Source organism: Haliaeetus albicilla, chromosome 6 (assembly GCF_947461875.1).
Source record: "Haliaeetus albicilla chromosome 6, bHalAlb1.1, whole genome shotgun sequence".
Taxonomy (NCBI): domain Eukaryota; kingdom Metazoa; phylum Chordata; class Aves; order Accipitriformes; family Accipitridae; genus Haliaeetus; species Haliaeetus albicilla.
Genome location: NC_091488.1, coordinates 31,641,110 through 31,655,634, shown reverse-complemented (window position 1 = coordinate 31,655,634; position 14,525 = coordinate 31,641,110). Strand labels below are relative to the sequence as shown.

The following is a 14,525-nucleotide window of genomic DNA, read 5'->3' as shown; positions in this document are numbered from 1 at the left end:
TTGTTTCTGTTGCTGTGACAGTTCACACACAGCTTGAGACTTTTCTGGTTGCAGTTGGCTGGAGTACCCTGGTCCATGCTGCCTTTAGTCCCCTAGGACCTTGAACTTCTATCTGCACAACTCCAAAGAAAATGATGGAAAATGTCTTGTTTTATCTGAAGACTAATAATCAAATAGGCTGCAAGGGGAATATGGTTGGGAGGTGTGTGTGTGTGAATATCAGGAAACAAGCTGAATTCACATAGAAAGAGTTTGGATAGAGGCTGAGGAAGCAATCGGGTTAATCCCTCTCCATTTCCCCAGAAAAAGATCCCATCGTGCTGAGCTTAAGTTAGGGCTGCAGCCTGCTGATGAAGTCACTACCTGAACAGCTGAACTTCAAAGCATTCTGGGTCTCTTACTTCCTTAAATATGTTCTAGCACAAGCATGTAGGATTCTTAGCTGGTAGTCCACATGTAACCTTTATTGCATCTCTACCACCCTTTTATTGTTGCGTGTTGGGGTAACTTGCAATCTTAATTTTTAATAGAGAGGACTTCTAGTGTCAAGATGGGTATGGACCTCTGGGATTATATGTCTACATACTGTCCTTGTGCACAAAGTACAACTGCTTCTGGGGCAGAAAAGAGGGCTGTAAGAAGTCTATGGTATAACAAAGAGCAGCACATTGTGCCCAGTGGAAATCGTGGGGGGAATTTTGGAAGCCACAGAAGTAATTATTGCACTGTAATTGGAATTAATTTCTTAGTGTGCTGTGTAATCTCTGCTGACCAAAACAAGCCGGGCCCTTGTAGTCTAGAGTAGTTTCACCAAAAAAGTCTGCTCTAGCTTCATGGCACATCCAAGTTTCTTTCCAGAACCTCAGTTTGGAAGTGATGTGATAAGCATGTGCAGTGTGGTTGCGTTATCAGCATAGCTTTCCACAGAAACCTGTCGGGAGTTGTCTTGGATGATTTCCTTAAATGTTCTCCATCAGAAGCATTGCTTGCCACTGATCTTCAGTGGATTTGAAATGTACAGTTCCTGTACTAAAACAGTAGCATGTAAGAGTGGAGGAAGGCAAATCTTCCAATAGGTGGGTTTTTTTGGTTTGGTTTTTTTTGCTCCCAAACCACCTTTCTATGCTTGTTGCTGCTGCTGTCCCAGAGGTAGCTGAGCTGGGTAATGATAGCAGCTAACAGAGTCCAGGGAGGGTAAAAAGAGTTACTACTTAATCTGAGTCCAGGTTCCTTCTTGAGTTCCTTGGCCCCTTCCCCAAAGACATTGCAGAGGCCACTATTAGCGTCAGCTTTCCTCCTACTCATCTCCTTTGCCTTGTTTAGTAGAGAAACCACTAAGGGTATTTTGACACATTCTTCAGTTTCTGCCCTGTGAAATAGAGTACTAGCAATGTTGGCATATCTGAGAAGTTGTGGTTTTGTTAATTTTGCACCAGAGGTATAGTTGTCAAAATTTGGGGAAGTTTTGTTTTTTAACTTATGTACCTCAGAAGTCAAACACCATGTGTTGTCATGGTGTCTGAGCATTCATAACAGCCTAATGGTTTTCATCAATATCATCACCGCTTTGCAACTCAAGGAGTTACTGTACCCTTGGGCTTTGAGACATCTTCTACAGAAGAAGCTATGTGTGGCAGAGCCTGAAAGAAAACCTGCGGAAAAGTGTTATCAGATGCACTTTTTGTATTGTCTGTGTTTCAGTTCCATAGCAGAACCATCTGTATTGTTAAAATACTGGTTTGCTCTAACTTGAATTCCTGTTGACCGCCTCAGCCAAAAAGATCCATGCTGGATTAGCCTGAAGACCTGAACTCTTGTACTCTTAGAGGAGTCACGAGTGGAAGACTGGCTCCTCTTGTGCAGGACAGTAGAAGGCAGACTTGGGCAGCAGCCTCTGTGTTGGGTGACAGGTCTGGCAGTTTGGGTACCTTGTCTTAATGCAGGAATTAATGGCTAAAAATGGATAACTATTTTGTGAAAGCTTACATGATTGCTTATCCCTACTTCAGAGCTCTGTCTCCACAAACTAGCAGAGAATGCTTCAAAAACATGCAAGAAAGGTTTTGGATACTGAAGAAAAGCCTGTCATGAATAATTGTGGTTACTCTTTTCTAGGTCCTGTGTTTAATGTCTCGGTGCATTCTGATAACCCAACGATTTACCAGGGTGAACTGGCAGACTTGCTGTGTATCGTCACAATGGAAGGAATGGCACTTGAGCCAGGTATTTTGGTAAAATTATTTTACTTGTAACTCATTTGCCTTCACCAGGCAGAATAATACCAGCAGTTACAACCCTATGTCCTTTGAGTGAGGCTGGAGAATTAAGAATCGGCATTGAAAATCCTATAGAACTAGGTAAATACAGGAGAGCATGTTTGCTTTACACAGCCCAATTTAAAACAAGGATTTTTGTTTCACATTCTGAGTGGAGGGGAAAAAAGTGTTCTCACTGCTAAACACTCCTGTGCTGTCTGTACCAACTGATCCCACTATTGGGAATCTCAGCCTACAACCACTAGATGGGCCATGAAAACTATTCCTGTTTCCTTTAATTGGAAGGGAGGTCCATTGGCAAAACCTGTTAGGAGAAAATGGTCATCTGTAAACAAATCTTAAAGTTACCTGGCCATTCAGCTCACACTTCAGAGTGAATTTAAGGCTGAATGTAAATCTAAAAATCACAATAATTTGACTACTGCAGCCTAAATGCCAAAAATGGATGTTTATTGCTGATGCTTTCAGAGGTGAGCCTCCTTTTTTGTGTGGAAGAAGAAAGAAACACAGTATCTCGTTGCTGTTAAAAGGATAGTGGATTCTTTAAAGGCAAATTTTTATGAAGAGCTGAAAAGTTGAGAGAATTGCTCAAAACCTAGCTGCTTGCCAAGCATTGTCTGAGCTGCTTTTCCTCAAAATGCTGTGAGAATAACTCTGGTTATTGTACCCAAAATTTGGGTTTGGAGTGAGTTTAGTTTGTGTTGTTTTTTTTTTTTAAGTCATTCTCTCTCTCTGAATATAAAAATGTATTTTAAATAAATCTATAAATACATATGTAAATATAAATATATAAATGTATATACCTAAACATAAAGATGTCATGATTCATGTGAAACTTGGAAATCTATGCGTGAGGCACTACAAAAGAGATGCTGTGCAGAAAATATTACTTATAACGTAGTAGCTGATGAGATGAGGTACCAAGCTTAGTAAAGGCCCATCACTTTGAAATTCCAAGATGTCTGTTCTACATCAAATCTGAGTGTAGCGGGGAAGCAATTTGCAAGATTACAGTTGTGTGTTGCCTGTGAAAAAATGATAGAAGTCTGTAGATTGTATTACTGAAATGCTTGGTAGGGAGGAAAAGCTGAGTAAACTTTATTGCTGTCAAAAGATTCATAGCCTGGGATATTGGACACAGTAAGCAGCGATATATACCTGTATGTATACCTCGGTCTGTCCTGCGGTTTCTGCTCAGCAGGAAGCCTCTTCTAAGTTGAGGTGTGTCCAAGCTCTTACCGGTATTGTTGTGAGGCAGTACCCAAAGCAGCTGGCTTCCTTGGCAAAGCAGGAATTGCTGGCAGGGAGCAGCTGCTGCTTCTGCTGGTGTTTGACAGCTAAAATAAGCTTGGGGTTGCCTTGTGAAAGAGGCCTCAGCATCCTTGACTCGCTTAAAACTTGAAAAGAGACCATGTAGTAACAGTGGGGCTCTTCTGTCAGTGCTCTGCTGTAGTTGGGTTTGTGATGTTTTTTTGTGTTTGGTAGCTTGAGACTGAGACAAGTACTGACAAGAAAGATAAGGATAATCAAAGCGATCAAAGTAAAAAGGTATCCTCTTTGAGGAGCCGCTCATCGGCACGATGAAGTTTTAACTGGGCAACTTCATGGATGTCTGTTGATAGATGCTGTCTGGAGTTGGAAATGATACTGTTTCCAGCAGTCATGAGCAGCCAGTGCAGAATTTTAAATGTCAGCACTGTAATCTGTTCCATAGCTGGGTAATGTCATCTTGAATGTGGCAGATCTCTGCCTCTGGGTTTTTTGTTTGATTGGGGTTTTTTTTGTTGTTTTGGGTTGGGTTGGGTTTTGTGGGGGGTTTTTTGAGTCTGAGTCCGTAATGGGGCAGATAAGGCACAGGCAACAGATGCACCTAGAATGGAGTAAAATGGGGCGTTGTGGCAGGTTTTAGGGAATGTTTCAGTCCATGCTCTGAGCCTCCAGTTGCTGAATGAGCAGGATTTGGGGCCTAACCAGCCATGCTGCGTGGAGAAACCCCATATGGGCCTTTCATATGAGCCTAAGAAGCTGGCCCCTCTCCTGTCTTTGCTGGTCCTCTGGTTGAGACTGGCAGAAGAGCTGCAGGGAAAGCTGGAATCTGTGCAGCAGCTGTAGGGTGTGCAGACTTCCTTCGTCAGTTTGCCACCTTGGTCTTGAGAGATGGAGGGAACTAGGGCAGTGGGATAACGGAGCATGTTAGGTGAAGAAGGGCCTTAAGGACTTATATGAGCACAAACACATGTAGTTCCTCAGTAGTAACTTTACATCCCTGTATCCCATCTCTTATCTGTCTCTATGCTGAGTCAGTATCACAATTTATTTCACAACTGGAATGGAGAACTCGCTTTTTAAATGAGTGCCCAACATTAGACAGACTGTGAAAATAACAGGGTGTCTCATCCCAGTGGGGAAATGAGGCATGTTGTTAGGGAAAGCCTACACCAGGTAATCAGATAAACAGACCAAGAGTTGCCAGCATCTCCTAAAAGAAAACAGATGACAGCAGTACAGACATGGTCTTTCCATTTGGGAATGTGATGAGAAAGGAGAGCAGAGCAATTATATTTGACTCTCTTCTGACGGGCATGATGGCTTTCAAAGGCCATCTACTCTTCTGGTGTCAGACCTGCTGCAGGGCTGTGTTTTGGGCCCTCTTGTGAGCAAAGCATCAGGGAATTTCACAGGATGTCTTGTTAAATGTGCATTGAAAGCACTTTGAACACAGTTGGTATGCCTGCCAGCTCTGCTCTTGTGCACATAGGTACTCAACTTCGCAAGCATGCATGTGTATTAGTAGGTATGCTTCTTGTAATAAGTTGAGGTGTCAGGTGCCACCTCTTCTCCCTCTTTGTATACACAATCAGAAAAATAAAGTACTTCCAAGGAGCTGAGGAAAAGTTAAACGACCAATGATCTTTGTCGGTGCCCTTCTTTGTTACAGTTAGATCCATCCATTTGTTTCTAGAAGTATTACTTATTGGTTGGACCCATGTCTGGTAGAGGCAATTCACAGTAGTCTGTGTGTGTTTGTGTGTACACACCCTATGGGAAGTTTTCAAAAGGGTGGAAAAGGTTTTGGCGTGACTGTTGCCTGCTTTAATTTCCTCTGCTTCTTTGAGACTGATGAAATGGAGTGTGTATTACTAAGCTCAGTACATAGCAGCAATTGCTCCATCTAAAGAAGTGCTCCTTTGGCTTGGCAGCTGTGGTTGGTGTTTTGAATTGATATGAGGGGAGTATGTGTGTGTCAGGGGGGAATAGTAGTTCTTCTGTGCCCTGAAGATATAAAAGCTGCTTCTGATATTTCTGTTGAATACACATTTTCACAAACGATCTCTCTAGACTTCCCAGATCACCCCTTCTTGGGCTATGTGCTTAGGGATTTAAAAGTATTACTTACTGTGCCTGAAAGGAGATGTTTTTTTTTTTATCTACTCCAGACAGACCCAGTGGGCACTCTGGAGAATTTAACAAAACCAGCTTGTTTACCTCTCGTATGGCTTGAAATGGTTTGCTCAGCTCTCTAGGAAGCCCTATTCAACCTCATTTAAATGTAGTAAACAAAAAGGGTCTCAAAATTGTGATTCAACACGGTAACAAGATGCTGAGAGAGCTCCATTCTAAGCAGTGGAAGTGTATGGTTCCTAAGAGCTGGTCTAGAAATAGGATTCCCTGTTTTGAGGAGTGATTGGCCAGGGAAGCAGCTAAAACCCAGACAGCTTAGTCCTGTGTGTCAAATTGAAATGTGCATAAAGATGTGCTTTACATGTTGATGATCCTCACTAACTGAGGAGGGGAGGAAGCATAGCACCACTATTACTCTGCTCACAAAGCTCTGAAGCTTCCAGCTCCCAGTGCTTTGTGTTCCTTTATGAAAGCAGCCGAGTTGCATGACTTGGGGGCACTGAGGTCCTTGATGGCCTTCTGAGCTTAGCACTGGGTTGTTACAGTTTCCTCTAATGGGGGGCACCTTGTCAAGATGTCCCACACTACTTACAACATTGTGGAGCACGGAAGGAACCAGTGAAAGAAACCTTGGTAGTGTTAAGTGTGAGTGTTCTTGTGGTTGGGTTTGGTTTTTGTAGATTGAGAACAAAAGTTGTGAGAGTGACTTGTCAACATTGATGCAAGGTGAGTGTGGAATGGTACAAATGGTTTTGGGAAGCCTAGTGTGTGACCTCTTTTATGTCAGTAAAATTACATATTTATTAGCACTTAGGAGCTGCATGTTCATCACTGATCTTTAGAGAGTACCTGATTTATGTCCTGGTTTTGCTAAATTTTCCTGTGTTTTTACTGGATGAAAACCAGAGATATATAGAAATGAATCAGATGACTCTGCTGTGTGAAGCTATTTCAAGGAGGATAGTGACAAAGAGTACTTAGAGCCAAATCCTCCCCCTGACTGTCTGTAGTGAGTCACTAATTGCACACTATGTATACTGACTAATAAAACATGTTGGCATAATACTGTTGTCCCATATTGTAATTACAGAAGATAGATTCAGCTATTTCAAAATGACAGCAAATGCCTGCACTCAACTTTGTATGTGGAGGGAAGGGAACCTCAAATTGAAGCTGAAAAGAAGGAATTCTTCAAAGGTAGCAAGTTGCCTGGGAATCTGGAGGCTAGATATTTTGTTTTATATATCTAAATTTATTGTTTAAACCTTTTTCAGCAAGTGCAATGGTGCATTCAGCATAGTTGGACTTAGCCTGGAAGGTGTCCATATGCTCCTATGGTACCTGGAAACACAAGAGCTAATGGCAGTCTTGATGATCTTTGGAAGGAATTGGTTGTTCCCAATGTGACTGCCTGTGGACCAGTGTTATTACCGTATTTGGCATAAACAGGCAGCAGAGATGAAGAGCAGTTTATAGAAACAGCTCTTTCCAGTAGAGGCCCTGTTTCCCACAGACAGTTGGATGAGTACACAAAGCAGAGGTCAAAGTTTGGTCCTGTTAACTGAACATCTGTTTATGCTAATTTTTATTAACTTTGCTTTCAAGGGAAGCAGTTCGAGTGCTATGCCAAGTAGCTAATAGTAGTATTTGTAGTATGATAGGCAAGAGTGATTGTTGTGAGGTCTGCTGGTCCATATGACCTGTGCCGACCCCCGTGTAGGACTGAAGACCTACTCCTGCTGTAGGGCTGCAAAACAGGCCAGGTGCTCTCTTGAGCACTGTTCTGTGCTGTCACCTGGAGCACCTGGCCATGGCACACAGGGCAGGAAACTAGCTGGTGTCCCAAAACAGTTGGTTCAGCCAGTGCCTCTGGTAGTAACATCTACTTTCTCATCTTTTTGTTTTTTTTTTTTTTGAAAATGTTTGTAAAACCAGTGCACCTTATGAGGGACTTAAAAAAACCACCCATTGTTTGGGGTATAATTGTCTGCAGTAAGGGGGAATGTTCTACCTGGCTGATGCCATACTTCAAGCAGCAGAGCTGTGGATGTCCCTTTACTTCACTTTAATTTAAAATATTATTTTAAGGTTCCCTTCTTTCCCAAAGTGTTAGCTTGCCTGATAGAGGCTTAAAAATCATCTTCGCTTCTATGTGTAAAGAGTTTGAATACAGCAGCAGGTTTAGGGCTTTAATTTTTCCATTAGCCTGGAGGTCAAATGTGAAAGTTTAGAGAAGAGCAAACTCAATTAGGCGAAAGATCAGTTTTAAATTTCAGGTTGCTAATACTGTATTTTTCAGAGATCTCAATACTAGCAAATGGAGGTTTGATACATCACCAAAATCACTGGGACTGCCTTAGGTGTGAAAAGGTTAAGCCCTGTGCACACATTTTACCAGTACCCCAAACTCAGGACAGAAATAGTAACCTCTGTTTCCACTTTGGGCCCATCAGTTTGCTGATGTGCCCGGAAGGAAGGCCTGTTGATGAAACAAGTGAGCAGGCTTTCCTGTCTATGCTTTAGGTCATGGCAGGTTTCAGACTCTGACAGGTGTTGCTGGGCTCAGGTTAGCAAAGAATAGCAGTGATTTTTAAAGTAGATACTCAGCTACATCAGCCTAATAGGGTTAAGACTGAGATCAGCTAATGGGATCAATAGGATCTTGCGTGAATGTAGAAGGAGCTAGATGTGCTGATGAACTCTGACTACCTGTCAGCTGTGTTAAATGTGGAAGGCGTTGTAAAAGCGTTTTATAGACTATCTCCTTGGGTGGTAAAACTTGTACAAAGCATGATGCCTGATGATGTGCGACAGTAACCTACAACTCTGGAAAAAAACGTATAAAAGCATTGTGGTCAGGCTTTGCTCCTGAATGCTTTGTACTTTTGTAGGTAATTTCTTATGCTCTGTGCAGAATCTCTGTATTCATTCAGGCAGACTAAATGCAAGGAAGGGGCCTCCAGGAAAGAACCTGCTGGCTTTGTGGCTGTGTAGGCCCTGCATGAAGATAGTGATGGCAAATCACTCTCTGCTAGCAAATACCTGGCACTTCCACTCCCTGTTCACTGTAGGTTCAGCATAATTACAGAACTTCTTATTACACTAGGCCTGCTTGGTGAAAACTTAGATCAGAGATTAAATATAAATTTTAGGATAGCAGGCAGGAAAGCAAGAAATCTCTTTGTTGTCCCTCTAGTAAGTCACCCTTTCTATGCAGCTAATCATCCTGCCAGTGCATTTCATTGCAGTTCACTGCTTGAATCCTCCTAGAAAGGACATGTTCAGGGCACCCCCCTTCCCCCCCCTTCCCCCTCCCTTTCCCCCCCCTTTGCCCCCCCCATTGGCTATGCTGCTTGCAGATTAACCTTTCTGCTGAGAAATGGCACTGTGAATACTTTTCAGAGCTCACCAACATGTCTAAATTCTTTGTCCAAAAATGCAGATGATATGTCCTTTGATGTCTCCTGGTTTGCTGTGCGCTCCTTTGCATTGGACAGAGAGCCTGTCTTGCTGGCCTCGCTGGACCGGAGGGGGATTGTGATGCAGAGCAGGAGAAACGGGAGCAGTGATCTCAGCCTGGAGAGAATCAGCCCGTTGGAATTCAGGCTCCGTGTGCATGGCTGTGAGGACCACGACTTTGGCAACCACTACTGCGTAGTGACCCCATGGGTGCGATCTGCCACCGGTGTATGGCAGCGGGAACCTGACATCAAAGCCAAACCCATCTTTCTGTCTGTGAAAATGGATGGTAAGAGATTGCAACATGTGTTACACAATTTTTTAATTTTTTTAACACCTTGTTATGTTTTTCTGGGACAAATTTTCCCCATGACTATTTTTGAAGGTGCCTATGATAATCTCATTAGATTTTGTTATCCTTTTCTATTGTTTGCAATTTCTGAATACAGATTCTGTTGACTAGGTAGGCCTGAACAGATCATAGTTATAGGACTGGAGTATTTGCTTTCCTGATCATCTCTCGGTGATGCTGGGGCATCTTTCAATCAAGGCATAGTATTCTCTCCAAGTATTAACCCTTCTGTTGCCTGCAGAAGGAAATTTTGGTTTGCAGATGGGGTGTGCTGAAGTGGAGTTGCATTGTGGTTAATATCAAAGCTGAGAACAGAAAGTCAGAGCTCTGACTCCTTCCTTCCTCTCCTAACCACAAGACATTCTGCTCCCTGCACTTAATGACTTGTGTGCTTTCCAACCTGATTTGCAAGTGTTGCTAGACTCCGTGAGAAGCAAGTTGCATGCTAGATGCTGCATTCAGCACGTAGCTAAGGAGGAAAAATTAATGGAGGAGGGGTTTTGAACTAGTTGCTTTCTTCTCAGTGTTTCCAGGAAAGGTCATATTGGGAAGTTCTATGAACTTGAAAGGAATCAGAAGTTTTTATTCTCCCTACTGTGCGGATAACTATTTTAACTATACTTTCCAAACTCCTTACAGTTCTTGACCCTGCCTTTTAACTGAGCAGTAGATGCTTACGAATCAAATTTCTTGTTTAGATACCAACTTTGGAGGTTGATTAGACAGGGTTGCTGAGTAGTAGTGAATATACTGTACGAGTAGTTCTAATCAAGCAAAGCATAAAGGAATCTACTCCTTGCCATTTGGAAACTTGTTACAAAGAGTGCAGCCACAGTCTGCCTCTGTTGGGGAAACTTTGCAAGGCTTTTGTTTGGGGGAGCAGGTAACAGGATACCTCTTGGAACTACCTCTACTTTGCTATCTCTCTCCAAGACTCCTGGGGTGCGTCCAGCCTCCCTGAGGCTTTGAAATAGTAGAGGACGAGTTAGGGTGAGGAGGTAAGGGAGTCCAGTAAGACACCAATTTTCCAAACCTCAAAAGACAGAAATGAAGAAGGAAAATTAGTGTAATTTCCTTCTGAAAAAAATAATCTGCCCATGAGCGAATAATGTGGGATTTTCTCCTTTTTTAAGCAAGAACAAATAAAGGGGATCTCTGAATCTTTCAGTGATTTCTAATGACTTTGCCTTCCTTTTTCAGTTCTGAATGCTTTCAAGTATCCCCTGTTGATTGGCATCGGTCTGGCTACTGTCATAGGACTCTTATCCTGCCTCATTGGCTATTGCAGCTCCCGTTGGTGCTGCAAGAAGGAAGTGCAAGAAACAAGACGAGAGCGTCGCCGGCTAATGTCGATGGAGATGGACTGAGCGTGGGAGCCAGACACACTTGCATTTTGGGAGAGACTCACAGGGCTCTTGACTGTGCTGAGACACTCACTCACAGGGCCAGACAAGACAGTGCGTTTCCTCTCTGATTTCAGCCTGGACCTCAAGCTTCTCCTTGTTACACGTCATGTCCTGAGAGCATTCAGGCCATATTTAGTGACTCGGAGTTCTCCTTTTCCAGCAGCACTTTCTGCATAGGGATCATTTCCTTCCAATGTGCAAACTGTTGAGCCTTCTTTCAGCAGGGCCCTGTGACAAAATTTACTAAGGTTTTTGTTTGTTTGTTTGCTTGTGTCCCCCCCTTGATTTCAAAAATATGTCCCTGTATGAAAGCACGATGGGCAGGGCAATGGGTGGGAAAGGGGCTGGTAGAAGTGTTAGACTTTCATTGTATTAACCAATCTACTTTTCCCCTCTACCACCATCACATCATCCTGTTCCCTTTCTCTGTCCACCTTGGTATCTCACAGACTTCTTTGTGCTGGGTTGAAGGCTGGAGAAAGTTCTTCTGCTGGTGCCTCATGAAGCTGTCCCAGCAAAGAATTGGTTTATGGTTCTCAGCATGCCTTCTCTACCCTGGCATTTGCAGTTATCCCCAAAACATAACTTGCCTGGAGGTCTTTGAGACACTTTTTTTAAGCTTCCTTTTTATTTTATTTTCAGTGCCCAGAGTTCTTAGCTGTGGTGAATAGGGGCTAACTTGGCAACCCTGAAGAGTCAATCCTCAGACAAGCATTCGTTGAATGTCTGCTTATGGCCACCTTCTCCCCCACCCTTCCACTTTCTTTTCTCCTCACTGCAGCTGCTCACGTTGTGCCTGAGACCCTGTTCTGCTTGTGGCAGGGGGCACATGGTGTCTAGGGACAAGGCCCAGCCTTCTGCTGGCCTTGGCAGAGAGGTGGGAGACCTTGCCCCACTGGTGATGGTGTGACTTATGGAAAAAAAAAAAAAAATCTTTGTCTGCAGTTGGCCAACTGATCACGTTTAGAGAAGGCTTGTAAACTATATATTACCAAATGCACAGACCAGACTGCAATGCTGCTTCTGCCAGTCACTCAGTGGTAACCATTGAACGTGTGAGCAGAGTCTGAGATCTGCAGTAGCTGAAGTGCAGCTCAGGGTAGGAATAGGAGCAAGCCCAAGAGGGCAGCAAGAATCCTTCAAGTTCCAATGGTCCTGGTCTTGTGCATGGGCCTGCAGCAAGGCTGTCCCCATGGGTTTGAGACCTATTCCTAGGTGCTATAGTACAGAAGTCCTGCTCTGGTCTTCCACATACACTGACCTGGCTCCTGAGTGGGAGCAGCTCCTTCTCCAGGCAGTTCTGTCTCCCCAGCACAGCTGGTGTGTTAAGCAATAAAAGTCAGAATAAAGATACTGTGTATAAACAAACAAGGAAGTAGGACTGTACTGCAATCTGATGTCAGCCAGGGTTTGGCTTGCATCAAGAAGTGTGAGAAATGTAGAGTTGAGGCCAGGGCTCAACCCTTTCCAGATTTTTTTTTTAAGGTAAAAGATGTTTAAGGAGAGCATCCATGGAAGGTAGTGGCTGTGGTGTGCTGTTGCCGGTCTAGACATTAGTTATGTACTAGACCATCTGCTTCACTAATGGCTCATACCACTGCACATTCCAGGGGAGCTGCAGGTCTAGTATCTGTGCTATGAAGGTTTCATTTCACATTAGTGTTTGTGGAACCTTGCACTCAACACTGTAGCGATTCCAAAATTGGGGTGTTTTTTTGTGGTAAGTTTTCTTTGTGTGGGGTTGGTTTTTTTCCTGTCTTGCATTGTGACCTTTGTTCTGAGGCTGATGTGAGGGTTTTTTCTAGAAGGCTGTTCTGCTTCCCACATGTGGACACATATGCAGTCACATATGAATACATATGTATGCATAGAGGTGTCCAATGATTTTTGGAAGCTGAATGTGAGACATCTTCAAAATGGACTTGATTTGCAGAGTTGGGGCTTGCAACTTATTTGATGCATGGGACAAACAACACCCAAAACCTATAAATCTCTGGAAGACTTTGGTCTGAACATTCATAGCAACTTTTCTTTCTGGCCTGATGTTTTACTTTCTGGAAGAGCTCTGAAAAGGCCTATGTTGCAGGCAGATGTAGCTGCCTCTGCTGAGGAACAGGGCAGAAGCAATCTCTAGCTTCTGCTGTGAAAGCCCAGAAATCTGTAGCGGTGCTTTCCACAGGAAGGGAATTGAGGAAAGGATTCACTCAGATATTACTTTGACAGCAAGAATTTTTCTTCCTCTCCTGTCTGTCTGCTGTAGTGAAATCCTGCTTTTTCTTTGGGTGTTATGAAACACCATTCTGATGTTTGGGATGCTGGCTGTCCTTCCCACACTGATCTAGCAGCTTCTTTCCTGCATTAACATCCGCTTTCTTCATGGAAGGCCTGTGGCATTGGGGCATCTTGGGAGGGGTGGTAAGTGGTGGTGAAGTTTGAAGCACAGCATCAGTCACTTTCTGTCCTTGCAGATTGACTCCTTGTTTATGTGCTCTTGGTGAAGTTTTAGGGAGAGAGGATCATGACTGTAATGCAATAATTAGGGAATGAATGATCAGGGATCCGCCAGCTCTTCGCAAGCACACGACATAGCACACTTTCTCCCTGCTGGAAAAAACTCAGGGTTATTTTGGTCAGGGCTCCCTGCTCCTCTAGTGAAAGGTCCCCATGTCCTTAGCTAATGCTGATCTTCCTTCCTGGCCTGTAACAAACCATCTTTGTCATTCCAAGTGAAGCAAGTTCACTGCTAGCTCGTACTGCTGCCAGCCCCTTGGAAGGCAATGCTGCATTCCCTTCCACCCTGTATTTGCTGTAGTTGGAAGGCTAGAAGTTGAGGGGCCAGACTTACCCCCCAGGTTTCTTTCTACTTGTGCCAATTTTGTATTATCCCCTTTTTTAAAATAGAGTGGGAGTCTTATCTCTAATGAAAAAAAAAAACCAACTAGGTCACTTTTCATGTTTTTTATTATTATTATTTCCTGTGTGACCAGGGTTTGTGTGAGTGGAGGAGTGTGTGCATCTGGTTGTGTATTAAACCTGCAGAGTATCAGAAGAGTAAGCTGCCTGAGATGCAGTGCAAGCATCCATATCCTCCCTGCTGCAACCTGTGGTATTGTCTAAGTATCCTAAGGGCTCATGTTGATCTTCCTCTGTTCTCATTGCTACATTTCCTGGTTAAGCTAGTAAGTTCCTTCAGGCACTTGGAATTTCGATCCAGGACAAGCTTGAACATCATATAGCAGAAGGGCAAGATACTTACTTTCTTTTGTTTTAATTTCAAAGTTATAAAATAAAGTGTTTGGCACAATTCTGGAATGCAGGTACTGAATAGTTCTAACAATGCTGTGTAAAATGTTTCTTTTTATGTTTAAAATAAAGAGCGAGCCTTTTTGATTATGTCTGTGCTGTGGGTCTGGATGTTTTAGCTATGGGCAGTTCTTTCCTTGTAACCTCGCATGTATGCAGACACTATTGTTGAGGCAAGGGTATCAAATGTAAACCTTACAGGCCTGTTCCCAGCACTGTTACCCTGTAAAATAAGCATGAGGTATCTTTTACGGTAAGTTTTAAATATTTGCCTTTGTGTGATGAATTGGGGAATGTAATTGTTTTCTGAGTCTATCCTGTTTCTAC

The 14,525-nt window shown here is 43.3% G+C and overlaps 1 protein-coding gene across 3 annotated transcripts in view; it reads left to right on the top strand.

Annotated features, from left to right (window-relative positions):
- Positions 1-14,288, top strand: part of PTGFRN (prostaglandin F2 receptor inhibitor) — a 71,425-nt gene extending 57,137 nt beyond the window's left edge. For all 3 annotated transcript variants that reach the window (XM_069785437.1, XM_069785438.1, XM_069785439.1), the window contains 3 exons: positions 2,116-2,223; positions 9,121-9,426; positions 10,690-14,288. In XM_069785437.1, the coding sequence (XP_069641538.1) occupies positions 2,116-2,223; positions 9,121-9,426; positions 10,690-10,856 (581 nt within the window). In that variant the 3' untranslated portion in view covers positions 10,857-14,288. The remainder of the gene's footprint in view (positions 1-2,115; positions 2,224-9,120; positions 9,427-10,689) is intronic.
- The last annotated feature ends 237 nt before the right edge of the window (positions 14,289-14,525 follow it).